Source organism: Enhydra lutris, unplaced genomic scaffold (genome assembly GCF_002288905.1).
Source record: "Enhydra lutris kenyoni isolate GAN:26980312 unplaced genomic scaffold, ASM228890v2 scaffoldscaffold46, whole genome shotgun sequence".
In the NCBI taxonomy this organism is placed as follows: domain Eukaryota; kingdom Metazoa; phylum Chordata; class Mammalia; order Carnivora; family Mustelidae; genus Enhydra; species Enhydra lutris.
In genome coordinates this window covers 14,619,579-14,645,641 of record NW_019154130.1, presented here as the reverse complement: position 1 = coordinate 14,645,641, position 26,063 = coordinate 14,619,579, and the positions used below count along the sequence as shown (strand labels likewise).

The 26,063-nt window shown below is 39.9% G+C and overlaps 1 protein-coding gene across 2 annotated transcripts in view; it reads right to left on the bottom strand.

The window, feature by feature from the left end:
* The window catches only part of LOC111156440 (BICD family like cargo adaptor 1), a 99,369-nt gene extending 73,414 nt beyond the window's left edge, over nt 1-25,955 (bottom strand). Inside the window, exons 1-2 of one of the 2 annotated variants that reach the window (XM_022517350.1) lie at nt 25,521-25,955; nt 17,488-17,703 (exon numbers count right to left, since the gene is read on the bottom strand). In XM_022517350.1, the coding sequence (XP_022373058.1) occupies nt 17,488-17,703; nt 25,521-25,955 (651 nt within the window). The remainder of the gene's footprint in view (nt 1-17,487; nt 17,704-25,520) is intronic. The other variant, XM_022517349.1, reaches the window with a different exon arrangement.
* Nucleotides 25,956-26,063: the final 108 nt, after the last annotated feature.

Genomic DNA, 26,063 nt, shown 5'->3' with positions numbered 1-26,063 from the left:
AGCGAGCGAGCATGTGACTGAGTGAGCATGTGCACACGGGGGAGGGACAGACAGAATCTTAAGCAGACTCAGCGCTGAGTGCAGAGCCATGCAGGGCTCAATCTCACAACCATGAGATTATGACCCGAGCCAAATCAAGAGTTGGATTCCTAACTAACTGTGCCAGCCAGGCACCCCAAGGGATGACTTTTCAATTCAAATCCTGCAGACTTTAAAATAGGACGTTAATTTTGAAATACTGGCCTCAATCCTATGCTATGTTGAACTTCAATCTGGTTTTGAGGAATAAATCAAATAGTTAAGTAGACTACAAGGCTTTGAATTGACATGAAATAAAAATTGGTATACTCTTCACAGAGCTCCTGTTAAACACTGAAATTCCTCTTTAACATTTACCAGCTTTTTAAGTAATCAAATGGCATAACACAAAATACTGTTTAAGTAAACAGAATTATTTTTACCGCAAAGATTTAAAAATCTGTTTTTTTTACAGACTTTTTATAACACGTTTGCGTAAGCCACAGCTTTACTTGCTCTGTGACCTTAGATGAGTCACATCCTCTGAAGGCCTTAGTTGTTTCTTCAAGTGTAAGATCAAACAGACTGGGTAGCAGCTAAGTAACATGGGTTAAGTTGACCTTCAACTATGGTAATATAAAAGGGTTCTCACTAACTTAAAACATTATGTTAGAAATCCAAAGTCAAATTAGTAATTGCCTACTCCTTTAGTCTTTAGAACGTATCAATAAGCCTTTCATCCATCACTGCCATGTGTATGGCACTATACTATTCATTGTTGGGGACAGAAACAAGTTAAAGATAGTCCCTGCCATCATAGAGTCTAAATCATAGAAGAGGGCGCCTGGGTGGCTCAGTCAGTTAAGCATCTGCCTTCAGCTCAGGTCATGATCCCAGGGTTCTGGGACTGAGTCCCGCATCGGGCTCCTTGCTCAGTGGAGAGCCTGCTTCTCCCTCTGCTTGTCACTCCCTCTGCTCGTGCACTCAAAGTCTCTCTCTCTCTCTCTCCATGACAAATCAATAAATAAAATCTTAAAAAAAAAACCATAGAAGAAAAACAAATAAAAGCATGTGTGATATTAAATGGCAATAAAATTTAGACCACAGTCATCATCATTTAGATAAATGGAGTTTGACAAATATCATTCCCAAATGCCCCTAACCTTTGAGGGCAATGTCAAAAATCATGATTACATTCCATGGCTAACCCTCTCCAGAAGAGGCAGCCTGCTGATGTGGAACATGCACTGGACACAGTACGGCAGGTTTCTCATGCATAGTTCATAATGTTAGTTTTACTTTTGTAAAATAATAATAGAAAAAAGCTCTTAAGAGATGGAGCATGTCCAGGATTCGGCTAATACCTCATTCCTCTAATTCATATGTTAGAAGACATAGAATTGATATCCGTTACTTAGACCTTTATCATTAATGTCGAGGGAAAGCTAGATGCTAAAATATCTCTGACATCACAGTTACGTCTTGCCTGCACTCTGAGCTTGACCAGAACCGTGTCATAAGAGGAGGAATAACTGGTATCCATAGCAACATCACCAGGCTGGGACAATGTAAAAAGCTGTAACCTAGCAACTGATGACGAGGGATATGTGTAGGGGGAATTCTCCCAGTTCTGCAAATGACAAACATGCAGCACTGAATGCAACTGATAATACTAGCGCAATGTGGAAAATCTGACTTATTTATAGAGGGTGGGGAATGTCAGCCTCTTAAAACCTCAGTACTATGCTGCATAATTTTTAAACAGGAAAAGCAAGCAAACATCTCCTCACTGCCCACAACAGCAGTCGTGTACAGGGAAAGTACCTTATGTGTCATAACTGAAATGGAAAATAAATTTCATTGCAGCACGAAACATCTCAGCCTCTCTCTAGTTCTCATTATATAGGAGCACTAAATTTTGGTGGTGGTGGGGGGGAAGCTGCCCCTGTTCCGAGAGAAGGATGGATAGGTTCTGTATGTAAAGAAGAAAGCATTACAAAGCTACTAGACTCATAACATACAATACGAGAATGTCCCCCTAAGAATCCTGTTTGTTTTTTTTTAATTTATTTGAGAGACAGAGATCACAAGTAGGCAGAGAGGCAGGCAGAGAGAGAGGGGGAAACGGACTCTCTGTTCAGCAGAGAGAGCCCAATGTGGGGCTCAATCCTAGGACCCTGGGATCATGACCTGAGCCGAAGGCAGAGGCTTTAACCCACTGAGCCACCCAAACACCCAAGAATCCTGTTTTTAACAGAGATCATACATACTTGTAGACATTTGGAGAATGAAAGAAACATCTAGTTCAATCCCCTTGTTTTACTGACTCAGAAATTGAGACCCAGAGTGAGGATTTATCTAAGGTCAGAAAGTGACAGAGCATGGGCTAGAACTGAGGTCTTGTTTTCCAAGCCAATTCTTCCCATTAAAACATGATGTTATATTTTTTCCTTATGTTAACAGGAACATAAAACAGGACTTTATAGGAATGAGAAATAAATTTCTATTATTATTTTTATCTCTATTATGTAAAGCCATTGAGATCTTGTGGTTTATCTTTTACAATAGTGTTATCCTACCTAATACAACCATGAATGGGTCTATCTAACCCCAAGATAATCTAAAAAATAAACCCACTTTAAAAACTTTTGATGATTCTGGATTAAGTCATAGCATTGCAGGAATTTAGCCAAATCTGTGATTATCAGAAATCTTACCTTAGTACAAAAAAACACAACAGCTTCTCTGGAACAAAATGGTGTACGTGTTGGGGTACTGGGTTCCTCGGTCACTTAAGTGTCTGACTCTTGATTTTGGCTCAAGTCATGATCTCATGGTCATGAGATCGAGCCCCAAGTTGGGCCCAGGGCTTAAGTTTCTCTCTCCTTCTCCCTTACCCACCTTTCCCTAAAATAAATAAATAAATCTTAAAAAAACACAAAACAAAACAGTAGTTTTCCAAATTATGTGGGTTTTTTTGGTTTCAGGTTTTTCGGGGGGTTTTCTTTTTGCAGAACTCTTTTCCATATGAAATCTTACGAGAAGCCTCAATAAACAGATATAGATAAAGGTAATCTTTTATTAATATTAGATATTTTATAAATTTAAATGTAAACAATTTTTAAACTCAGTAAGAACAATGAGGCTTTTTAAAAACAATTTAAAATAAGACAATAAGGCTGACTGGCAGCTTTATATAATGTGGATTTCATTTTGATTTAAAAGTACTGAAAACTTATTCATCCAGTGAAGTAGCTACAGATGCTACCAGTTTTTACACAGCTCACCTTGCAACAGCATATGAAAGACGGACAAGGATGTCTTGTCCATTGTCTCCACAAAGGCAAGTTAAGCCAGCAGCGCAAACGGAGGTACCAAATACCTTTCATATATAAAACGTAGCATCATCTATTTCAAGAGAGTACATGGTATCTGTTTTGGTAATGGTTCTTCAAAGTGTTATAAATCCTTAAAAATAATCAAATTTGCAGAATCTCTGAAAAGTAAACATTTTATAAACCACTGGTCCAGCTAGACTAGAAGTTCTTTTTTGGTTCTGGAAATTATGGCGAGAATTGGATTACTGTCCTGGACTCCAGTGAAGAGCAATGCAGAAGATGCTATCAGAGTCAAAACATGACCTGCTTTTCTGCAGATTAGGTTTACTCACTGAATACAGATATTTCATTTTTCAAGGCAATACTACTTAGGGGCCAAAACCATGGGTTAACCAGCACAGGTAACAAAAGAGTGAATAGTTTGCTGCCAAATTTTTTTTCTTTGCCAATCAGTCCAATCTTCTTGCCACCTGCAACCCATTTGCCAGGCATAAAATCTAAAGGCCCCACCTGCCCCACATCAGAAAGGGTCAGCTCAATTGCTCTAGTTCCAACATGACACACTAAGCTGTCTATAGAGGAGAAGGGAATCGAGATTCAATGTCAAAAAAAGGCTGACTGCCATTGTATTAATTCAAATCTAGGAACATTAAGAAGGGGGCACCTGGATGGCTCACTGGGGTAAGCCTCTGCCTTAGGCTCAGGTCATGGTCTCGGGATCCTGGGATTGAGCCCCACATCGGGCTGTCTGCTTGGTGGGGAGCCTGCTTCCCTCTCTCTCTCTGCCTGCCCTCTCTGCCTACTTGTGATCACTCTCTCTCTTCAAATAAATAAAATCTTAAAAAAAAAAAAAAAAGATCTACTCCTACAGTGATTTATCTGAATTTTGGGCCTTGCAACCTGCCAAATTTAGAGAATACGCCTAAATTCTAGGCTTTCCTCTTTTGAAAAAGATAATCAGAACTAGATACAATTGTAAATAATACAACCAAACTAAAGACTCCAGAATCAGGCATGGCTCTCTCTTTGGTAAATAATTAAGAATAGGTTCAAATAATTAAGACATGAATCCACTAATAAAAACACCCATATGCTGAAAGAATAAGCAATTACCACCCTAATGTGTTTAACCTACTAATTAGCAATAGTACCAATCTGGAAAAAGCCGGAAATGCTGTCTTCATAGTGGAGAGCTCCTAGATGCAGAAAAGCCCCTTTTCTGCTCTAGCTGAAGTGATACTCTCAACAGATCATTTCAGTCCTTTTAGTACACCCTTGACATAACAGAAATGGCTAAAAGTCAATCTCAACCTTTGGATTCACTTTACTCAGTGACTCTGAAGTTAAGAGCATACAAGACAATAATACCCAGCAAATAACAACTAAAAATTAAGTCAAGGAGATGGAAATACATGTGAGGAGGTTTTTATTTCTGATTAATTACCCATCCTTGAAAATGTACAAAAACCTCGGGGCGCCTGGGTGGCTCAGTGGGTTAAAGCCTCTGCCTTCGGCTCGGGTCGTGATCCCGGGGTCCTGGGATCGAGCCCCGCATCGGGCTCTCTGCTCAGTGCAGAGCCTGCTTCTCTCTCTCTCTCTCTCTCTCTCTCTGCCTGCCTCTCAGCCTACTTGTGTTCTCTCTCTGTCAAATAAATAAATAAAATCTTTAAAAAAAAAAAAAAGAAAATGTACAAAAACCTATCTTCAAGCCAGTGGTTAACCTGCAACCAGTGTAGGCATTGGGCAATGTCACTAAACCTCTGATCCTTAGTTTCCTTATTTGTCAAATAAAGAATAATTAGCACTACTTCCTATCAGAGTAGGTACCATGAATGAATGTCATTTGGAAATTTAAATTACTATTATTAGGTTGGGAAATAATCTTGTTTTCCTAACATCTTTCAGGGATAGCCTGATTAAAAACTACCAAGTCTTTTTAAACAAAAACCTGTAAATAAGGTGGACTTTAAGAAGGAAACAAGTGGGACAACTGGGTGGCTCAGTTGGTTAAGTGTGTGCCTCCTGCTCAGGTCATAATCCTAGGGTCTTGGGATTGAGTCCTGCATCGGCTCCCTGCTCAGCAGTGAGTCTGCTTCCCGCTCCCCCCCCCCACCGCCTACCACTCCCCCTACTTGTGTGCTCTCTTTCTCTGACAAATAAATAAATAAAATATTTAAAAAAAATACAGCCCCTACCTCAAATGGTACAAAAGCATATTCAGGAATTAAAACTACTTTTGATGAGCAGCTGTTCACAGTAAAGGACTCTAGAAGCAAGGATGACTACATGTCACCCACCAGCAGCAGAGCGACTGTGACACTCATGGCAACTTTTTAAAAGCCTTTAACCCTGAGAAGGAAACCAGTAAGAAATTTGTTTCAAGAAGTGTGCCAGATGCAGAGCTGCGAATCCCAAATGAGCTGTTTAAAGAACAGGGATCTGTTTACTCTTCAGAGGAAAATTAGTCTTTTCAGGGAAGATTAGCTCCAGCTAGAATGCACACACTGTATTCTTTGTGTGTGGGGAAGATGTTAGAGGCAGACTGAGGAATACAGCTCTCAACAAGCAGGAAACAGACAAAGCACCTGTTTGCGCCAACTTCCTCCCACATGTGTCACCTCAGACACCAACTCAGTAAGAGTGGCTCTTCTGGGAGCTTAGAGTGTGGGGGTGGGTGAGAAGGAGAGAAGGTGTCACAGAGGGCAGGGAGGTCAGAGAGGGGGAGTGGGCAATCATCAGAATACAGCTCCAGCCACGCTGATTGAGTCAATTCTTTTTTTTTTTTTTTAAGATTTTATTTCTTTTTTATTTGAAAGAGAGAGAATGAGAAAGTGAGAGAATGAGTGGAGGGAGCAGCAGGCAGAGGGAGAAGCAGACTCCCCGCTGAGCTGGGAGCCCAATTTGGGGCTCAATCTCAGGACCTTGGGATCATGACCTGAACTGAAGGCAGCTGCTTAACTGACTGAGCTACCCAAGGGGCCCTGATTAAGTCAATTCTTAGGTAACAACCTAACAAAAGGTACCAGAACCGAATCTTGGGTACTTAGAGAGCTCAGATGGGAGACTTCACTCAAAATTTCACCTCAATATGACAGAATTCCATTTTTTTTCTACTAATGTGAAACTAACATGGATCTTTAAAGGGTAGCTCCAATTTATTAGTCCAAAAACAATTATTTGGCTTTATATTCCAATCTACCCCTCCTCCAGTCTCTGGTCTCTCAAGTGAATATGTTAATCACGCCACTACTCCTCTGGTAGCTTGACACAAACACCTAGGAGTCATTTTAAATTTTCCTTTCTTTACTCCCTTTCTCACATTTACTCACCCCATTAACAAGTCTTGTTGGTTCTACCTTCAGAACATACACCCAGTCTAACCCGTCTCTCCACATCCATAACCTACTATCAACTTTCCCCTTGGAGAGTCCCTTCAATGATCTCCATGATTCACCCCTACAATCCATTCTCCCACAGCAGCTAATACCATCTTTTAAAAACAGTTATCAGGGTGCCTGGGTGGCTCAGTGGGTTAAGCCTCTGCCTTCGGCCACGTCATGATCTCAGGGTCCTGGGATCAAGTCCCGCATCAGACTCTCTGCACGGCAGGGAGCCTGCTTCCCTCTCTCTCTCTGCCTGCCTCTCTGCCTACTTGTGATCCTCTCTCTGTGTCAAATAGAAAAATAAAATCTTTTAAAAAATAAAAATAAAAACAGTTATCAATCAGGTCATGATGCTCCCCTGCCAAAACCAGATCACTAGCTTCGAAGCATACTGAATAAAATCCCAAATCTGTATCATGGCTTAGTAAAGCCCTGTATAATCTGGCAGCTGACTGTTCCTCTGACCTCATCTCCTTCATTCTTCCCAAGCTAACCATGACCCAGTCACATCAACCTGCTTTCCATTCATTCCTAGGCTTTTTCTTTTCTTTTCTTTTTTTTATTTGAGAGAGAGGGAGAGCATGAGAGGAAAGAGGTCAGAGGGAGAAGCAGATTCCCTGCTGAGCAGGGAGCCCGATGTGGGACTCAATCCTGGGACTCCAGGATCATAACCTGAGCCGAAGGCAATCGCTTAACCAACTGAGCCACCCAGATGCCCCCATTCTTAGGCTTTTAAATGCCTGGAATATTCTTGCCCTCCTTTATATCTATCAGGTGTCTGTGCAAACCTCACCTCTTTAAAGTCTCCTCCTCGACAACCCTTTCCAAAATGCAGTTGTCCTTACAGTTGTTACTTTCTCTCCCTTACCTGGTTATATTTTATGTATAGCACTTACTACTTCCTGATTTGTATTATTTATGTATTTCTTTCTTTACCATCAACTTCCTACATTATTTTAAAACAGGGAATTTAACTTCTTCACCGAACAGTGCTTCATACAGAACAGTGCTGTCATACATTGCAGGTACACACCATAAATATTTGTTGAATGACTTTTTCTTTTTATTACCATATTAATATAAAAACAGTTACATAAAACAAACATGCACCACTTAATAAGGAATTGTCAAGCAAACATCCATTTAATTACCACCAATGCCAAGAAGTAGGATATCCCAGAGGCCTCCTTCCCAAGCACCTTTCCATGATGACAACCTTCTCCCCCTTCACTCCTCAGGCAGCCATTATCCTCAATTTTGTGATTAAAAATTACCTCAGTTTTCTTTCTAGTTTTGCTGCTTATATATGATAAGTCTGGGGGCGCCTGGGTGGCTCAGTGGGTTAAGCCTCTGCCTTCGGCTCAGGTCATGATCTCAGGGTCCTGGGATCGAGTCCCGCATCGGGCTCTCTGCTCAGCGGAGAACCTGCTTCCTCCTCTATCTCTCTCTCTGCCTGCCTCTCTGCCTACTTGTGATCTCTCTCTGTGAAATAAATAAATAAAATCTTTAAAAAAAAAATTACCTCAGTTTTCTTTCTAGTTTTGCTGCTTATATATGATGAGTCTGGGGGCGCCTGGGTGGCTCAGTAGGTTAAGCCTTTGCCTTCGGCTCAGGTCATAATCCCAGGGTCCTGGGATCAAGCCCCGCATCGAGCTCTCTGCTTGGCAGGGAGCCTGCTTCCCCTCTCTCTCCGCCCATCTCTCTGCCTACTTGTGATCTCTCTCTCTATCAAATAAATAAACAAAAATCTTTAAAAAAAAAAAAAAAAGAAGAAGCCACACTTATCCTAGCTAGAGAAACCATGATTCAGGAAAGAATACCTCACTGGGTTCAAAATTTTCATAGACATAGATTTCAAACTGCCTGGTTTCACCTGAACTACAAGTAAATCTTTTTCCCTCATTTTAACATCCTGGCCACCTATCTTCAGATTATCACGCCAGATATCTCTTGGCCTAAGCCCTTCCAGTTTAAAATGCAGGCTTTGATTTCTCTTGGCCTTACACTAGGCCTAACTTCTTGTTAAATTCTTTTTATCCCCTTCCCTATCTGTGATTCTGTAATAATAATCTTTTTTGGTTTCATACGCCTTTTGGAACAGCTCTTTTTGTATACTGCCCCCAGTATAGCTTCTCCCTTTGGCACAACTAGTAATACCTGAAATCATAGTGACTAGGCACATGACCACAGCTCTGGTTGTGAGGAAGGAGAGAGAGATCTGTTAGAGAAACTTACAGAGCTGCAGGTAAAAGGACTAATAGGGAAGGGCCTGTGAAAATAAAAGCTAAAATATAGCATGATACTGAAACAAGAAGGGGGAAAATAATGACTTTTTTTTTTTTTTTAAGAGAGAGAGAGGAGAGCACATGAGAGCAGAGGGGAGAGACAGAGGGAGAAGGAGAGAGAGAATCTCAAGCAGACTCTGCTGAGTGCAGAGCGCAACATAGGGTTCGGTCTCATGACTCTGAGATCATCAACTGAGAGGAAATCAAGAGTCACATGCATAACCGACTGAGCCATCCAGCCCACAAAATAATGACTTTTAAGGTGAATTCTCAAGAGTTTAGTACCCAGGGCACACAGAGAACTAACTATACATCCTCATGAGACTGTTCAAAAGCACTCACTATCAGCTTTCTAAGGGAAACCTCTGACTCCTCCACACTACAGACCATCTTGGGGTCTAAGAATAGATAAGATGACAAGATAGTTGGAGGCAGTAAGGTTTTTTTGTCCAGAGTGTATGAACCCAGCAAGGGAGAAGGGGAGCCATAATGATACCCAAACCCAAATAATGGCTAATCCTCCCAGGAGACAACAGTTTTTTGGTAAAAGCTAAAATGCTGATTTCCATCTCCATCAGCAAGGTCAGAAGACCACAGGGCCAGTCACTCAGAAACTGATGAACATAAAGACCACTGGCGAAACCACAGCACAAACACGAAAAAACTTGCAGGCTTTAAGTCAATACACAAATGCTCTAAGGGTGCCTGCATGGCTCGTTGGGTAAGCATCTGCCTTAAGCTCAAGGCATGATCCCTGGGTCCTGGGATCGAGTCCCATGTCAGGCTCCCTGCTCAGGGGGGAGCATGCTTCTCCTTCTCCCACTGCAGCTCCCCTTGATTGTGCTGTCAAATAAATAAATAAAACCTTTAAAAAACTACACAAAACTCTGTCCATTCTGTAGTCATTCTTCTCAATTTATGGAAGATTGGGTTTTTATGCAGAAGGAGTATCTATGAAGACAACACTTGATCTCTAGGCACCTGAGTCACCATTATCAGCAGCTTGCCTGTCACACTGTTGACGTCCATGGTCTCTTTGCCCACTGGTTTCCAAACAGCACACATATAGCCTAAGAATGCATCTGAAACAGCCAAGAGTACTTTTCCACAGAGGGCACGGAAAGGCAGCATATTTTTCGGAAAGTTATAGTTCTAAACATCTCTTTATTAGGTATGTTAGCTTGTCATTTAACAAAAAAAAAACTATCTTTTATTGGATGCTCACTCCGCCAGATACCTATTTATAAAAATAAACAAGCCAGATGTGTATAGCCAGACCACAGTCCCTTTTCCCCAAGAGTTTACAATCTAACAGCATCCATCAAAGAATGCATTCTCCCATCTCTTCTGTGGCTGATTCTTCACTCTGCAGGTCCCACCTCAAATGTTAATCTCCTCAGGGAGAAGCCTTCCCTACCTACTTCTCAGAATGTGTACCTTTTGGAGACAAAATCTTTAGAGTAGTAATCGAATTAAAATGAAGTTATTAGGCTGGGCTGCAATCCAATATGTTGTTCTTATAAAGAGAGGAAATTTGGGAACAGAGAGTTAAGTATGGGAGAAAGAGACACAAGACCCAAGGAGAAGACAGCCATCTACAAGCCAAGGAGCAAGATCTGGAACAGCTCCTTCCTCCATAGCTCTAGAAAGGTATCAACTCTTACAACACCTTGATTTTGGACTTCCAGCCTCCAGAACTGTGGGACAATACATTTCCTTTGTTTAAGCCACCCAGTCTGTGGTACTTTGTTATAGCAGCCCAGCAAACAAATACAGCTTTCTACAACTTTCTAAAATTTTTAAGTTATCTTGGCTCTTCAGTCAAGAATAGATGTTGGGATTTTTTTTTAATTAAAAAAATCCATATAGCTTTAGAAATCCATGGGGAAATAAACAGTGTTGCGACAGTAACCCATATAGAAAACATACCTGTATTTCTATGTCATATCACACTACAAAGTTAAGCTCTAGATAAAGATCCAAATGCAAAAAGCCTGAAGTTTTTGTAATTAACATGAGAAAATATCTTGATGACTTGGAAAACAGAAAATAAAGCAGAACACAAAAGAAGAAATCATAAAGAAAATGATTAATAAATTTGACTTCACTATAGGACACACTTCTGTTTAGTAAAAGACTCCATAAACAAAGTGAAAATATAACAGTATCAAGCACCTGTAAAAACACACTTACACACCAATAAGAAAATAGGTGAAGGATACCAACAGGTGATTCACAATAAACATAAGCACAAAGATGCCCAACCTCACGAGCAATTCATGAAATAAAAATTCAAACAATAAAGATTTAAAAAACCCCGCAACAGTAAAATTCCATTTCACATACAAGTGACTGATTTTTAAAACTGGACAGTAAGCAAGAGTTGGTGAAGATGTGGACTACCACACATACTGGCGCTCACGCACACTGCTAGGTAAGAATGTAAATTTGTACAATTTTGGAGAGTCATTTGGCAATATCTCATGAAGCTGGAGAGGTCTTTACTCTTGGACCAAACAATTCCACTCCTAGATTTACCAGAGTAACTCAAATATATGTGCAGAAGAAGGAAAGGTACAAGAATAGTCATATACTTATACATACTCCTATATACTATAGGAAAGTGTGAAATAATTAAAAATTGGGAAAAACTTAAACGTTTATCAACAAAAGAATGAAAACTACATTGTACTGTATTTGCACAATCAAATAATAAATGACTGAAATAAATGAGCTGGAACTGTGTTTATTAATATAGGTCAATCCCTAAAACACAACCTTGAACCAAAAGAATGAGGTATAGAATGATATGAATACAGTGCTGGCATTTATTAAATGCTTGAAACATGGAAAAATTATTACACATTGTTAATGGATATAGTATACATAATAGAATACATGTTTATATGCATGCACACACATGTGTGCGTGTGTATGATATAAACATATGAATAGGAAGAAAAGTAAATGGAAAAATGGAGAAGACACGGGATCATCAAATGTTATCAGTTACATTTTATCTCTTTAAAAAATCAGAATATGACAAAAATGTTAACATTTTACAAAGGTGGATTTGTATTATTCTCTGCAGTTTTCTGTGTGCTTCAAGTATGTCATGGTTTTTTATCTTTTTTAAAAGATTTTATTTATTTATCAGAGAGAGAGCACGTGCAAGCACAAGCAGGGAGAGGGGCGGAAGAAGAGGGAGAAGCAGACTCCCCGTGGAGCAGGGAGCCCAACATGGAGCTCGATCCCAGAACCCTGGGATCTTGACCTGACCCAAAGGCAGATGCTCAACCGACTGAGCCACCCAGGCAGCCTGTCATGGTTTTTTAAATGGAAAATGCAAAAATCTATATAATTATTCAAAAATTATAACCCAGCACATAATAAACAGTCACTAAGACGGGGTATATTCAGTCCTGCAGTCTGAAGCCCTGACCCCTTGTAGAGAAAATGGGATTACGATTAAGCATATGGTTCTTCTGTTGGTAGGTTTATGGGTGAGGGAAGGAGGGGGGAGAAAAGGTACAGACGATATTTCATGAATAAGACTGCAGAGGAAAAGTGTAAGAAAATTTCCTAGCCACTCCCTACAAATTCTAAAACTCTGTATTTCTGGGAAGGAAAACTTCAGTAGCCCCTAAGCAATTTTAAATCCTCCCCCTCTTTTTTTTTTTTTAAGACGAAATCAATTATTTTTCCTATGCTTTGGTCAACAAGTGCTCAAGTCTAGACTTAGTGTTTAACAAGGACATGTGAGCAGTTTTATTAGTATAACCTGTGGAAATGACTTATCTCTTACTGAAGTTTCTAATACTACTGAGATTCATTTTGAAAATATCTTATGTCAACTGCTTCAGAAGGCTGAAAAGGCTAAAGAAGCTTATTACTGATATCATTATTATTAAGAATCAGACTATTTCTACATTGTTCAAATCACTATTTTGACTTGTTGTCCTACATGCAAGCTCTAAGAAGTTTCCACAGTGCCTGAACTGTGGTATAAACTGTAACAGGTTAAATTAGTGAATGATCACTTTAGAACACTTTAACACTGATCAGAACACTCTGTTATCTTTGCTGCTGCTATTGGGAAGAAAATCATCTGGGGGCACTGGAGGATTCTGCTGCAATGCTAGTGAAAAGTACTGTATTAGGTATTAGAAGGATTCTCAAAAAACCTCCCCTCTAAGGTTTACATGAAAATATTCTTCTTAGGCAACAAGCATGGCCCATGTCTCTCCTCTTCACTTCCTGAAAGCAAGGCCCACTGTATTCTTTCTTCTTTTGAGGTAGGATGTTAGGTGTCTAACATGCCCCCTTTAAACCCTGTCAATGCCATCGTGGTATTACTTTCTAACTCAGAAAGTGAACTACACTTTCTCCAAATATGTCAGCCTGAGTTCCACAAAAATGAGACTCACAGAATCTTAGAAGCTAGAAGAGAATTTAGAGGGCGTTTTGTCCAAATGAACAAATAAACTGGAATAATGGTATCCCCAGAGTATATGAAGCAGTGTCCAGGGGATATGAGATGCCATAGAATGAATCTGACTCAACTCCTGGAAGGATCACTTTTACTCAAATAGTTCTGAGTAGAGATTTAACTGCAAGACAAAACATTTTCAGGAACTAAAATGGGAACACTCCAGATTCTTCTGCCATCAAGTTAGAGTTCCAGTGTTTGACTAGATGCAGAATTCCCTTCTACGTGAAGAAGACATGATAATTATAAATCATGGCTACCATTTACTGAGCACTTACAATATGCCAGGCACTGTGGTCAGAGTTTTACATATATTATCTCATTTAATCCTCCTAACACTATCAGGCAATAGTAGTAATTGTTTGTTTCTATTTTACAAAGGAGGAAACTAAGCTTAAAAAAGGTGGAAAAAACTTGCCCATGTTCACCCAGCTAGTAAACAGCAGAGTTGGTGTTTGGCCCAGGGCTGTCTGGCTCCAAAACCTGTGACCTTAACTGCGGCCTCAGAAATGTGAAAATGAGGCAGAGGGACCGTAAGTCTTAAATCAGAAAAGCCTTAAACAAGCCATGTGTCTTTCTGTCCCTCGAGTTTTCCCAGCTATAAAATTCGAATACCTATCTCTTCCTTCATGATAAGAATCCAGAAGCTCATGGGAGTATATATCTATATCTATATCTATCCATAATAATGAATATACACACACACACACACAGCATCTTATTTTAGAGCTAAAAAGAAGCTTGGTCTGGGCGCCTGGGTGGTTCAGTCAGCTGTGTGTCAGCCTTTGGCTCAGGGCATGATCCCAGGGATCTGGGATCAAGCCCTACATGGGGGTCCCTGCACCGTGGGGAGCCTACTTCTTGCTCTCCCTCTGCTGCCCCCCTCTCCCCGCCTATTCTCCCTCTCTCTGTGTCAAATAAATAAATTAAATATTAAAAAAAAAAAAACCCTGGTCACATAAAAACTTGTACATGAATGTTTATGGTAACCTTATTCATAATAGTCAAAAAGTGGAAACAACCCAAATGTCCATCAACTAATGAATAAGCAAAATGTGTTATATCCATAGAATGGAATATTCTTCAGCCATAAAAATAAGATATTGATATATGCTACAATGCAGATAAACCTTGAAACATCATGCTAAGGGAAAGAAGCCAGTCACAAAGAATCTCATATGTATGATTTCATTTATATGAAATGTCCAGAACAGGCAAATCCATAGAAACAGAGTGGTTATCAGGGGTCAGGGCATGGGGTAGGAGGTTAGGAGGAATAGAGAGTGACTACTAATGGGTATAGGATTTTATTCTTCGGCGGGGGGTGAAATGTTCTATAATTAAATAGTGGTGATGGTTGCACAACTCTAAATACACTAAAATCAAGTGAATTTTATACCTTTAAAAAGTAAATGTTATGGTATGTGCGTTCTATCTCAATAGAGCTGTTTAAAAAAAAAAAAAAACTTGGAGGCCATGGTGGCAAAAGAAATATACTTAAAAATACTTTGGGGGTGCTTGGCAGGCTCAGTCTAAAGAGCATGTAGCTCTTGATCTCGGGGTCATGAGTTTGAGCCCTGCATTGCGTATGATTACTAAAAAAATAAATAAACTTAAAAAAAATAACCTTGGACAGAAGCATCACAGAAATATTATATTACACCTTAGATATTATACGTTTCATGTTTATAAAGACATGTTATATACATCGTAACAAAGCCTGGCCTTCTACTACATCTCTCCTGGTTATCTTGTCCAAGGAGAATCTTAATTCACTTCAAAATACTCAACTCCTCTAGTTTCTGAGTGCCCAGTTAATAAAATGCTAAAATACAATCTAAACTGGCTGCTGATGTAAACCCCAGGGGCTTGTCCTGCTTAAAAAGAGAAAGGGAAAAAGCCACAAAACTCACCAAGGGCCTATATTCAAGGCCAGAAAGGATAACAAGAATCTAGATCTAATGGAAATTATATCCCCCTACGCCCTCTTGGGAACAGCTTGTCAGGATTTCCTACAGAAAAATTAGGCAAAGGAAGCTCAACTATAAAGGTACTGCTTTATTGAAACAACCATCAACACTGAAATCCTTACCTTCATAGAGTGCAGCATAATATAAACACATTATCTTACTTTCATCTCAACAATATTTGTATAAGGTACAGATTTTTACTCTCATTTTATAAGTAAGGAAAGTGAGGCACAAGCAAGTCAATGAGAAGCAGAGTTAAGATTCAACATGCATGTAAATTCCAAGTTCTCTGCTCTTTCACCATGTCATGTTAATATCTGCTTTCTCCCTTCATCTCTCTTGGCTACCTATCTTTCCCCAGACCAGAGAGCAGAACTGAGTTTGTTTCTCCTGACATTATTTTGTAACATGAACTTACTCCCAAGAAATCATTTTCCCTTTAATTGTTCTGGTTTGCTGTATTCCTTGCATAGGTATCCGTAAGAAACACTTGCTCAGAATAAGTATTAAGTCAATGCTGTTGAACAAATAAATAAATCTGGCTAGGTGTATCCAGTTAGTTTCATCTTTCATGAATAATGAATGAAGATGCAAAACCTAAAAAATCTTACAAAATCCTTTCCCAGTGGTTGCAAAAGGTTTTAGAACGGAGTCAGAAATGTTGCTACTGAACTGGCCTTGAAATGACTTCTTGAGGAACTGTCCAACTCTTCCCTCCCAGCCAATCAAATGATGATGTAATCCCCTAGACGGGAAGCCCACAGGCAAGATCTTTAGCTCTACTTATCATCCGATTCTCACCTTTCGCACAAGCTCATATTTCCTGCAACTAGCTACTTTCCAAGTTATTAGGCATCTCTTTTTTCCCTTCCTTCTTCCTTACCTGTCTCCCTCCCCTCTTCCTTACCTGTCTCCCTCCCCTCTTCCCCACCTCCATTCTCTCCTCTACCTCTTCTTCCTTTCGCTAGTGGTAGCATTTACCTCACACTTCCCAGTAAGACACGAAGGTACCCAAGAGAAGCAACTATGACAAACTAATGAAATAACTTCACAGGGTATTACCCACTGAATTAGTGGAAATGCCAAGTATTTACCATGTGCTGCTCTAGCTAAGCCTTTTCCAAAGAACTAAGCAGACCTATGGGATAAAATCAGACTAGAAGTTCATTTTTCTTCTGATAACTGAAGAGTTAATAGTTTTATTTTCAACACATAAGAAGGACTGAAGTACATTATAAATCCAGCTCTTAATTTTCAAAAGTAGGTGGATTTAAAGACTAGGGCATTAACAACATTCCTATATTTGTTAAAAAGTTATGTTCTATATTTAAATTAGATTTCTACCTATTCAGCCCTCAAACTCCTTCCTCGCAATAATTTCATAGTCTTGACCTTGGTTACTTAATTAGTACTTCCATGACACCACCCTATAAAGATACAAGTAAAGAATTTTTACTTAATATTAAATAAAAAGAACAAGTTTTAAACATAGATATGCATATACCTCCTTTCACATTTAAATAATATGAAGAAACATATGTTCACAAATGTAACATCATTGAAAACCTTTAGCTCTAGTAATTTTCCCTAAGCTTTTCAGTTTAAGGATAGTATCATTTAATATTTGAACTAAATGCATTAACATAATTTTACCCATGACAGACTTTCTCTAAGTAAGGAATCATAGACTTTTAGAGCTTTCTGGAATGTCAGATATCATTAGGCAGATATCATTAGGCACAATTCTTCCATTTTAAAAACGAAAAAACTCCCAAGTTAAGTGTTTGTCAAAGTCTTATAGCTGACTAATGGCAGGTAAGGGATTTTGGCTCCTGACTCCCAGTTCACAGAGCTAAAGTTCTATAGGTGAAAAATATTTAACTTGTTGATATCAGCCAAAAAGGCAACAAAAATCAGAACTCCTCTTACCATATGTATGACTGACATCACACTGGTTTCAACTTTCAGTATTTCTGTACCATAAATTCTTAACTTGTGACTTACCCTGGTGAGTTGATCCAATAACCTCTGGTTCTGTTCTGATAATTCCTGGACGGCCCGTGTTTTTTCTCGATCTGCTTCCCGCAGATGAACCTGCTGCCTCTCCAACTCATCCTGAAGCTGTTTCACGTCACTCTCCAGCTCTGACACACGCCCTTCCCATTCCCCTTCTCGGTTCTCAAATCGTCTTCTCAGTTCGTGTTTCTCTTGTTCTAAGTGCTAGGTGAGAAGTGAAGAGGATTTAAAAACTGTTCAAAATTCACAGCCTTTTGCTTTTTTCTCTTCTCACACTTTCCTAACTTTTCTTTTTCCCAGCCAGTCAGCACAACAAAACACCCTGCCACATGGGAAAAGTTGCCTATTTCACAGCTACAAAAACATTCCTTTCTTGCAAAGTAGGGACGGCACTGGCTTCACAAAGAGAATGCCATTCCTCTTTAAAATGCTTAATATTACTAAGTTTATTCTCATTCTTGAGAATGGATTGTGGACTTAGGAGTTCAGTTGAAATTGAACAAGTCATCCAATTAACTGGTGAACTATACATTTAAACAACTTAAGAGAGTCCTTAAGGCTTCTTTTAGAATCATCTATTATGCTTGGCATAATACCAGGCACTTAGAATCAAGGAATTTTCAGAGATGGAAATAACTCCAGAGATCCTTCAGATTAACCACCTTTTCTTACAAATGAGGTAACAGAAGATAAGAGGTCAAGTAACAAGCTCAAGGTCAATACCAGTAAAAGAAAGAGCTGGGATTTGTGTTTAAGTCATTGGACTCCATTAGTGCTCTAAATCACAATTCAGTAAATATTTGTTGTGATATAAGGTATTATATTTTGATATCAAGCAAGTTCAGCTTCAGATCTGCTTTAAATCATGGCCCATTAGCCCTGCATATTTATTTCTGATCCATCCATTCATTCTTAACTACCTACTATGGGTCAGCCACTGTGCTGGGGACACAATGAAAAGTAAAAGAGACAGGGTCCTTGCGTTTACAGAGCTTTCATTCTAGTGGGAGAGACTGGTAAAAGTAGAAAGTTGTGTGTGACAAATGGTATGCAGTAAAAATACAGATGGCTTGAAGTAGCAGCTCAATAAAAAAGGATTCTTTTGAAGGAAGTAAGAGTATCTTTTTGTTTCTGTGAGACAAATATGGATGTCTCTTTACAGAGCCAAGTACGCTCTACTTAAAAAGCATACTATGTACAAGAAAGTGAAGTCTATACCCCACAGTATATTAAAAAGAAGTTAAAGCAATGGTCCTCAATTTGGGGGGCTCTCAGAAAAGCTCTGATATAATTGTTGTAAATATACCCTCCTGGACCTGAATCCCAAAGACTGTGATTTGTCAAGAATGAGATGAAGTCTAGACATGCATCTATCTGCCTATCTATATTGGCTCTACAGGAAATTCTGATGCACTGAAGGTTGATATCAAGCATTCTGATTGTTTCAACAAGCTAAGATGAGCATCTGAATCTTCTTCAGAGTAGTCAGTCATCTTTTCTACTTGGGAAGGTATGCTCTTATTCTATCCAAATTCTCACTCTTTGAATATTTTTTGGAATGCTTCTTTTGGAAAGCCTTAAGGCCAGTGTATACTTAAACATGAAAATGAAAATCAGTCTGTTACTTCACATCTAATATGTGTCTAGAAAAGAGATCACTCCATTTCGTCCTGTCATTTTATTCTCCTCTTTTGCTCTAAATGACCTGATGTTTCTTAAAGTCGAATTTATCCCCAAAAGATGAAAACATGCCATCAAAAAGCAGTCAAAATAATATGCCAAAAAGATAAAACCAGTGATCTGAAATGAAAATTCTGATCACATTAGCAAAGGCAATTTTTACTGAAATCAATATATGGCCTCCCAGGTTGACCACTTCTGGGAGATAACTCACTTGGATATAATCATTCTACTGTATTTGTTGAAAAAGTCACATTATAGTTATATTTTATACAGCCTCCGTTTGGAGCATGCAGGGAAAAGAAGGACAAGGGAGGGACTTCTCATCAGCATGAGAACTTTCTGCTCTATGCTTCCCTCAACATTGCCAAACTCCAAAAATGAAAATGTTTTAGTCACCGTAGAGACTTCAGAAAGATGAAATGCAGAAACAAATGCTAATTGCAATCCTAAAATTGTGATACTTGGTTTTATTCAGTTTTTCCAAAATGAAAAAGATTGAGCAGAAGGCAACAGCAAGAATTCAGTAATCACAGTGTTACTGAGAGGCCAGATAAATTAGGCTTGTGTTCTAAAAGAACAGAGAGACTTAAAAATATTCAGCAAACAGCTGTTAGCGAACAGCCCAACCAAGCAACTAAAACAATCCAATCCACTTGGAGTTGGGGGAGGGTTTGAGACAGTTGGTGCTGATCAGTCTATTCTGTCCTTAGAGCTCCCTGGTCATGTGACAAACTTCCTAATTCAGGTTTCCCAGAACACTGAAAAAAATCAATTAAGACTTTCCTATTAATGAACATACAGAATTTAGCCCTTTGTTCACTCAAAGAAAGGTTTCCTAGAATTGTATTTTCAACTAAGTGAAATTAACCAGTAAACTCTAGGCAGCATATTGGGACTTGTGGAGGTAAGGGGTTGTTCTGTTATTCATTTAATATATTTATTTTGTTATGTGTTATTTTAAAAGTTAATATCTATACCTGAAACTAATAATGTTACATTATGCCTTAACTATACCTCAATAAACAAAAGAAGAAAAGTTAACATCAAAACCGTCAAGGTCATCGAAAACAAGAAAAGTCTAAGAAAGTGTTACAGCAAAGAGGATACTACGAAAAACTAAATGCAATGTATTCAGGATGGGATCCTGGAAAAGAAAAAAAAAAAAGGTAAAGCCTAAGGAAATCTGAATAAACTGAGGAGTTTAGTTAACAACATATCAGTATTGATTATTTTCATTATGGCAAGTTTACCATAATATGTTAATAACAGGGGAAACTGGGTTTGTAGCATATGGAAACTTACTGTACTATCTTTCTATGTTTTCTGTAAACCTGAAACCATTCTTAAAAAAATAAAAATTTATTGGGCGCCTGGGTGGCTCAGTGGGTTAAAGCCTGTGCCTTCGGCTCAGATCATGATCTCAGGGTTCTGGGATCGAGCCCCACATCGGGCTCTCTGCTCAGCAGGGAGACTGCTTCCTCCTCTCTCTCTCTGCCTGCCTCTCTGCTTACTTTGCAATCTCTGTCTGTCAAATAAATAAATAAAATCTTAAAAAAAAAATAAAATAAATAATAAAAATTTATTGAAACCCCCGAAAAAATGAAAGTTAATATCATTAGCCCATCTAAAATTGGTTGTTACAGAAATTGGGATTTCTGCAAAGAATAAAAAAAAAACACCATTCTCCTACGTTTAGGATATACAATGAAAAAGTACTAATTTTTAAGTGGACCAAGCACTGAATACAAGGAAGGACCTCTGCGTTGCCTCTCCAAATCTATTAGTGACTCTCATTATGTGATTATTTTCACTTTACTTGTTTGGCCCTTTAAAAACACTGTACTAAAATCATGAGAATTGGCCTAAGGAAGGGAGAAGAAAATGTAGTTGAGGGAAAAGACTACCTTTGCAGTAAGAGAAAATTCATTCTCAGCTAGAATAGGAAAAAAGGGGATCTTGTATGTTAAAAAGGTTTTGGAAAACTAAATATTTAATTTATGAAGAAAAAAGTATATAAATAAATGCAAGTTACTGTCTTAGTTCATATTTTGGGAAAAAACTAAGGACCTAGTGGGTAGAAGATTTAAAAGCAAAAGGGCAGGGGTGTCTAGGTGGCTCAGTTGGTTAAGCCTCTGCTTTCAGTTCAGGTTATGATCCCAGCGGTCCTGGAATGGAGCCCCCACATTGGGCTCCCTGCTCAGCAGGGAGCCTGCTTCTCCCTCTCCTCCCTGCTTATGCTCTATCTCACTACTTCTCTCTCTCTCTTAAATAAAATCTTTTAATTAAAAAAAAAAAAAAAAGCAAAAGGGCTCACTGTAGATGCAGACTTTTTTTTTAAAGTAGGCTCCACCCCCAGCATGGAGCCCAGTCATAGGGCCTGAACTCACCACCCAGAAATCAAGACCTGAGATGAGATCAAGAGTCCAGTGCTTAAGAGACTAAGCCACCCAGATGCCTCCAGAAGAAATACAGTTTAAAAAATAACTTTCGGAGTGGGGCACCTAGATGGTGCAGTCAGTTAAGTGTGGGAGCCTTGGTTTTGACTGGGGTCTGATCTCAGGGTCCGAGATGATGGGAGTCCTGCATAGAGCTCCAGGTTCAGCCAGGAGTCTGCTTGGGATTCTCTCTTCCTCTTCCTTGCCTGTGCCCCCTCACTCCTCATTCTCTCTAAAATACATAAATAAATCTTTTTTTTTTTTTTAAGATTTTATTCATTTATTTGAGAGAGAGACAGTGAAAGAGAGCATGAGTGAGGAGAAGGTCAGAGGGAGAAGCAGACTCCCCATGGAGCTGGGAGCCTGATGCGGGACTCGATCCTGGGACTCCGGGATCATGACCCGAGCCGAAGGCAGTTGTCCAACCAACTGAGCCACCCAGGCATCCCAAAAATACATAAATAAATCTTAAAAAAATAACTTTACAGGTGTCTGGTTGGCTCAGTTGGTGAAGTATGGGACTCCTGGTCTTGGGTTGTGAGTTTGAGACCCAGAGTGAGCATAGAGATTACCTAAAAAATAAAACCTTAAGGGGTGCCTGGGTGGCTCAATCAGTTAAGCCGCTGACTCCTGATTTCGGCTGAGGTCACCATCTCAGGGTCCTAGATGAAACCCCACATTTGGCTCTGGCTCAGCAGGGAGTCTGCTTAAGCATTCTCGCTCCCTCTGCATACCACCCCCCCCGACCCTGCTCTCAATCCTTTCTCTCCTTAAAATAAATAAATCTTTACTTTTTTTTAAAGATTTTATATATTTATTTGTCAGAGAGAGAAAGGAACAGCAGGCAGAGAGAGAAGCAGGATCACTGTGGAGCAAGGAGCCTGATGTGGGTCTTGATCCCAGGACCCTGGGATTATGACCTGAGCGGAAGGCAGACACTTAACTGACTGAGCCACCAAGGCGGCCAAGAAGAAATGAAATAAAATCTGGAAAAAAAAAAAAAAATTTAGAACTCCAAGCATATGAAAACATAATTCAGTGAATGAATAAAATACAATATAGTCAATTAAAGGGTGGGAAAAAGATGACCAAATCTTCCAGTCTTTCAAATTAATCTTCATTTTAACCTGAGATATACAGCTAAAAAAAATTGTTATCCTTTAAAACATTAAAGACTTTAAATACTGTGCCTTTAAATGAGAGAGCAGTATAAAATCAAGACTTTATGTTTTAAATGACAAAACAAAGTCTTAGGTTTGGCACACAGAATTGGGAAGGTATTCAATATTAACTAATGAATAGGTAGGAAAAAAGTCTTGACAATGGCTTGTTGGTCCTGAAGTTAGAAAGGTGCTAATTTTGAAGTAGTAAGGGAACAGAGGGGAATAAAACAAGACCAATCTCATTAACAGTCAAGCCAACATTGTCTCAGAGTCCACTCATGTGTTAATCTTTCACTCACAGGAGAAAATGTGTTTGACTCCACTGACAATTTCTAGAAAATTACAAATGCTTTTTAAAGGGCAAGTCCTCTACTCTTAAATATGTAATTGAAAATATAGCAGAGTGGTGGTATTAAACTTTAGACAGTATTTTGTCTAAACAGACATTCTAAAATCTAGGCTGCTTAAAAAATATACTGTGAGGAAAATTCACTTGCAAGTATCAAATAAAATCGTTTTCTATTAGGTTTCAGTCAATTAACAAGAATTAAAAGAAGGACCTAATGACTATATCTTCATGAAATATTTTTAAATGTACTTCTTGAAAAAACTAAAAATTCTTAATGATAATCTTCAAACATACTTTGAAGAAATAGAATAACTGAACCCTCCAATACTCATCCTCAGTAATGATTAATATTTAGCTTTTTAAAAATAAACATTTTAGGGGTGCCTGGGTGGCTCAGTGGGTTAAAGCCTCTGCCTTCTGCTTAGGTCATGATCCCAGGGTCTTGGGATTGAGCCCTGAATCAGGCTCTCTGCTCAGCAGGGAGCCTGCTTCCCCCTCTCTCTCTGCCCGCCTCTCTGCCTACTTGTGATCTGTCAAATAAATAAATAAAATCTTAAAAAAATTTTTTTAAAAAGTATACATAACATAAACTTTACCATTATAACCATTTGTAAGTGTACAGTTGAGTAGTGTTAAGTACATTCACAGTGTGGTGCAACCACAACCTCCAGAAATTAGAATAAATTTTTAACACTAGTGTTCATATGGTAACCTGTTGAGGAATAAAGATTTTATAAACTAGTTTAAGAGGTTTAAATGATTTATTACTGTCTGGTCAATAGCAAAAAGTTAAAGGTAGTTTACTCTTTTACAACAGAATCTTTCTTATTACACAATTTTAAAATCTTTTTCTTTCATTGAAGAAATGTACAAAGGCTCCACATGGAACCCAGGATGTGTGTAATTGCACACTCAGGATTACTCTGAAATCTATCAGTAATCAAACTGACTGATATGATGTTCCTTTCAAATTAGCAGTCTCTTCAATCAAGTCCCTCACTGAAGGAATTTCAAATCACAAGTATAAATCTCTACAGTAGTATTCTTATATAGAGTCATGTAACCAAATCCCATTTTCAAAAAAAGCACCCTTTTATTTCTAGACCTCTACTTCAAGTGAAAATTAAACAATTCAATTCATTGGATTGCTTTTTGGCAGTCTACTTATAGGTTTCACAAAACCACTTTTCAGAGAGATATCTCAGGGGTTCATCGACTGGCAGACCTAGTTAACAGGCCAACTGAACTAGAGGGCACTCACTGGTTTCCTTTTTTCCCCCTGATTTACTTTTGATATGTTGCTAGACCACAAACACACTTAAATCTTGTTACTGAAAAGTTTCTGAATCTACATTCTGACTGTTCAACCAGTAGCAAAGATAGCAGACTAGGGTCAATTTCAGACCTTATTCAGGACTGTACTATTCTCTTGTAACTAAGAATAAAAAGAACTGGTTGCCACCGAACTGGGAAACAATAGTAAAGGCACAGGCAGACAAAAATTCCACTGCCAGAATGCCCCCCCACCTCCTTTTAAAAAGAACTCTCTTTAATTTAGAAAGGCTGGCATTCCATACCACTTTCAAGGCCCTTTTCCAGTAATGGGAAAGAACAGGCATAGCTCTGAGAAAGACTTTGGTCCAGAGAATTGGCAGAAATCTTACAGACCCTTTAAGAGGTATTTATAACACTTAAAGTAATACGGTTCTGGGAGATTGCATTTCGCCATGGAATTTTGCATGCATGAGGCCTGGAACACAGAATACTGTTTAAATACAAAATACACAGAAATGCCGAGGTCCAAATTAAATCCACTACCAACGGTCACATGCTGAGCCCAGCCTTGCCTGATTTCTGCAATGGAACCACATTTCCTAATCCCCGAGTATTTGAAGGCTATATAAAGCTCCTTTAGGGGCACTTGTTTCCCACAACTCTGAGCTGCCGGGAAGTTAAGACAAGGGCATCTGGAGGCCTTAACGCCAAAACTGGAAGGCTTTAGACTAACACCCTGATTAGAGATTAACTACTCTGAAAACCTGGAGCATATTTTAAATGCTTCCCGACTTCCTCATTTCTCTGTGTGCAGACATCACCTCAGCACTGTATAAATTAGTCATACTGTAAGCTCTATTTTAGATGCAGTGTACAGTACATATATAGAATGGCCCACAGCGGGGCTGGGGCTGTGCATGGACCCGTTTGCTGAAGTCAGGTGGATTCAATGTTGCCCTGGTCTGATAACTGAAAACCCTCTAGCCTACCCCTCCCCTCAGGTGATTTTCTGTTGAGGTAGCGAGAGCAAGGAAGGAGTGGGGTGGGTGAGTGGCTCCCGAAGCTGCCGGGCGGGCTCTCCCTGCTTCCCACCCATCCCACGAGGGACGTCCTCACCTCCAGCTTGTCTGTCAGCTCCTTGTGCATCTGCTCGTACTGCCGGCTCATGTCCTGGTTCCTCTCGAGCAACGCCTTGCCCAGCCGGGCAGCCAACACCAGATCCTTCTCCTTTTGCCGGATTACCGACAGCAGCTCGGGATCCTGGGCGGGTGGCGGCTGCAGTCCGGACCCCTCGGCCGGAGGCCCGACCTCGGCCTGAGAATGCTCCCCGGGGTCGGACGGCCTTTCCCCGGCCGCCAGCAGCGCCAGCTCCTCCTCTAACGCCAGTTCCAGCTCCCCGGGGCCCCCCGGGAAGGAGATGAGGGCGGCGGCGGCGGCGGCTGGACTCCCGACTGCGTCCGCGGCCGCGGCGGGCAGCTCCATGCAGCAGGCGCTGTCCGGCTCGGCGGGTGCTGAAGCGCGGCCGGCCAAGCCCAGGCAGAAGGCGGACATGGCCCGCGCGCGCGGAGCCCGCAGCGGTGCGGCCCGGCCGGCGCGCGCCAGGCTGCAGGGGGGAGGGGCCCCGCCGCGCCGCCCCGCGCCCCGCGCCTCGCCCCACAG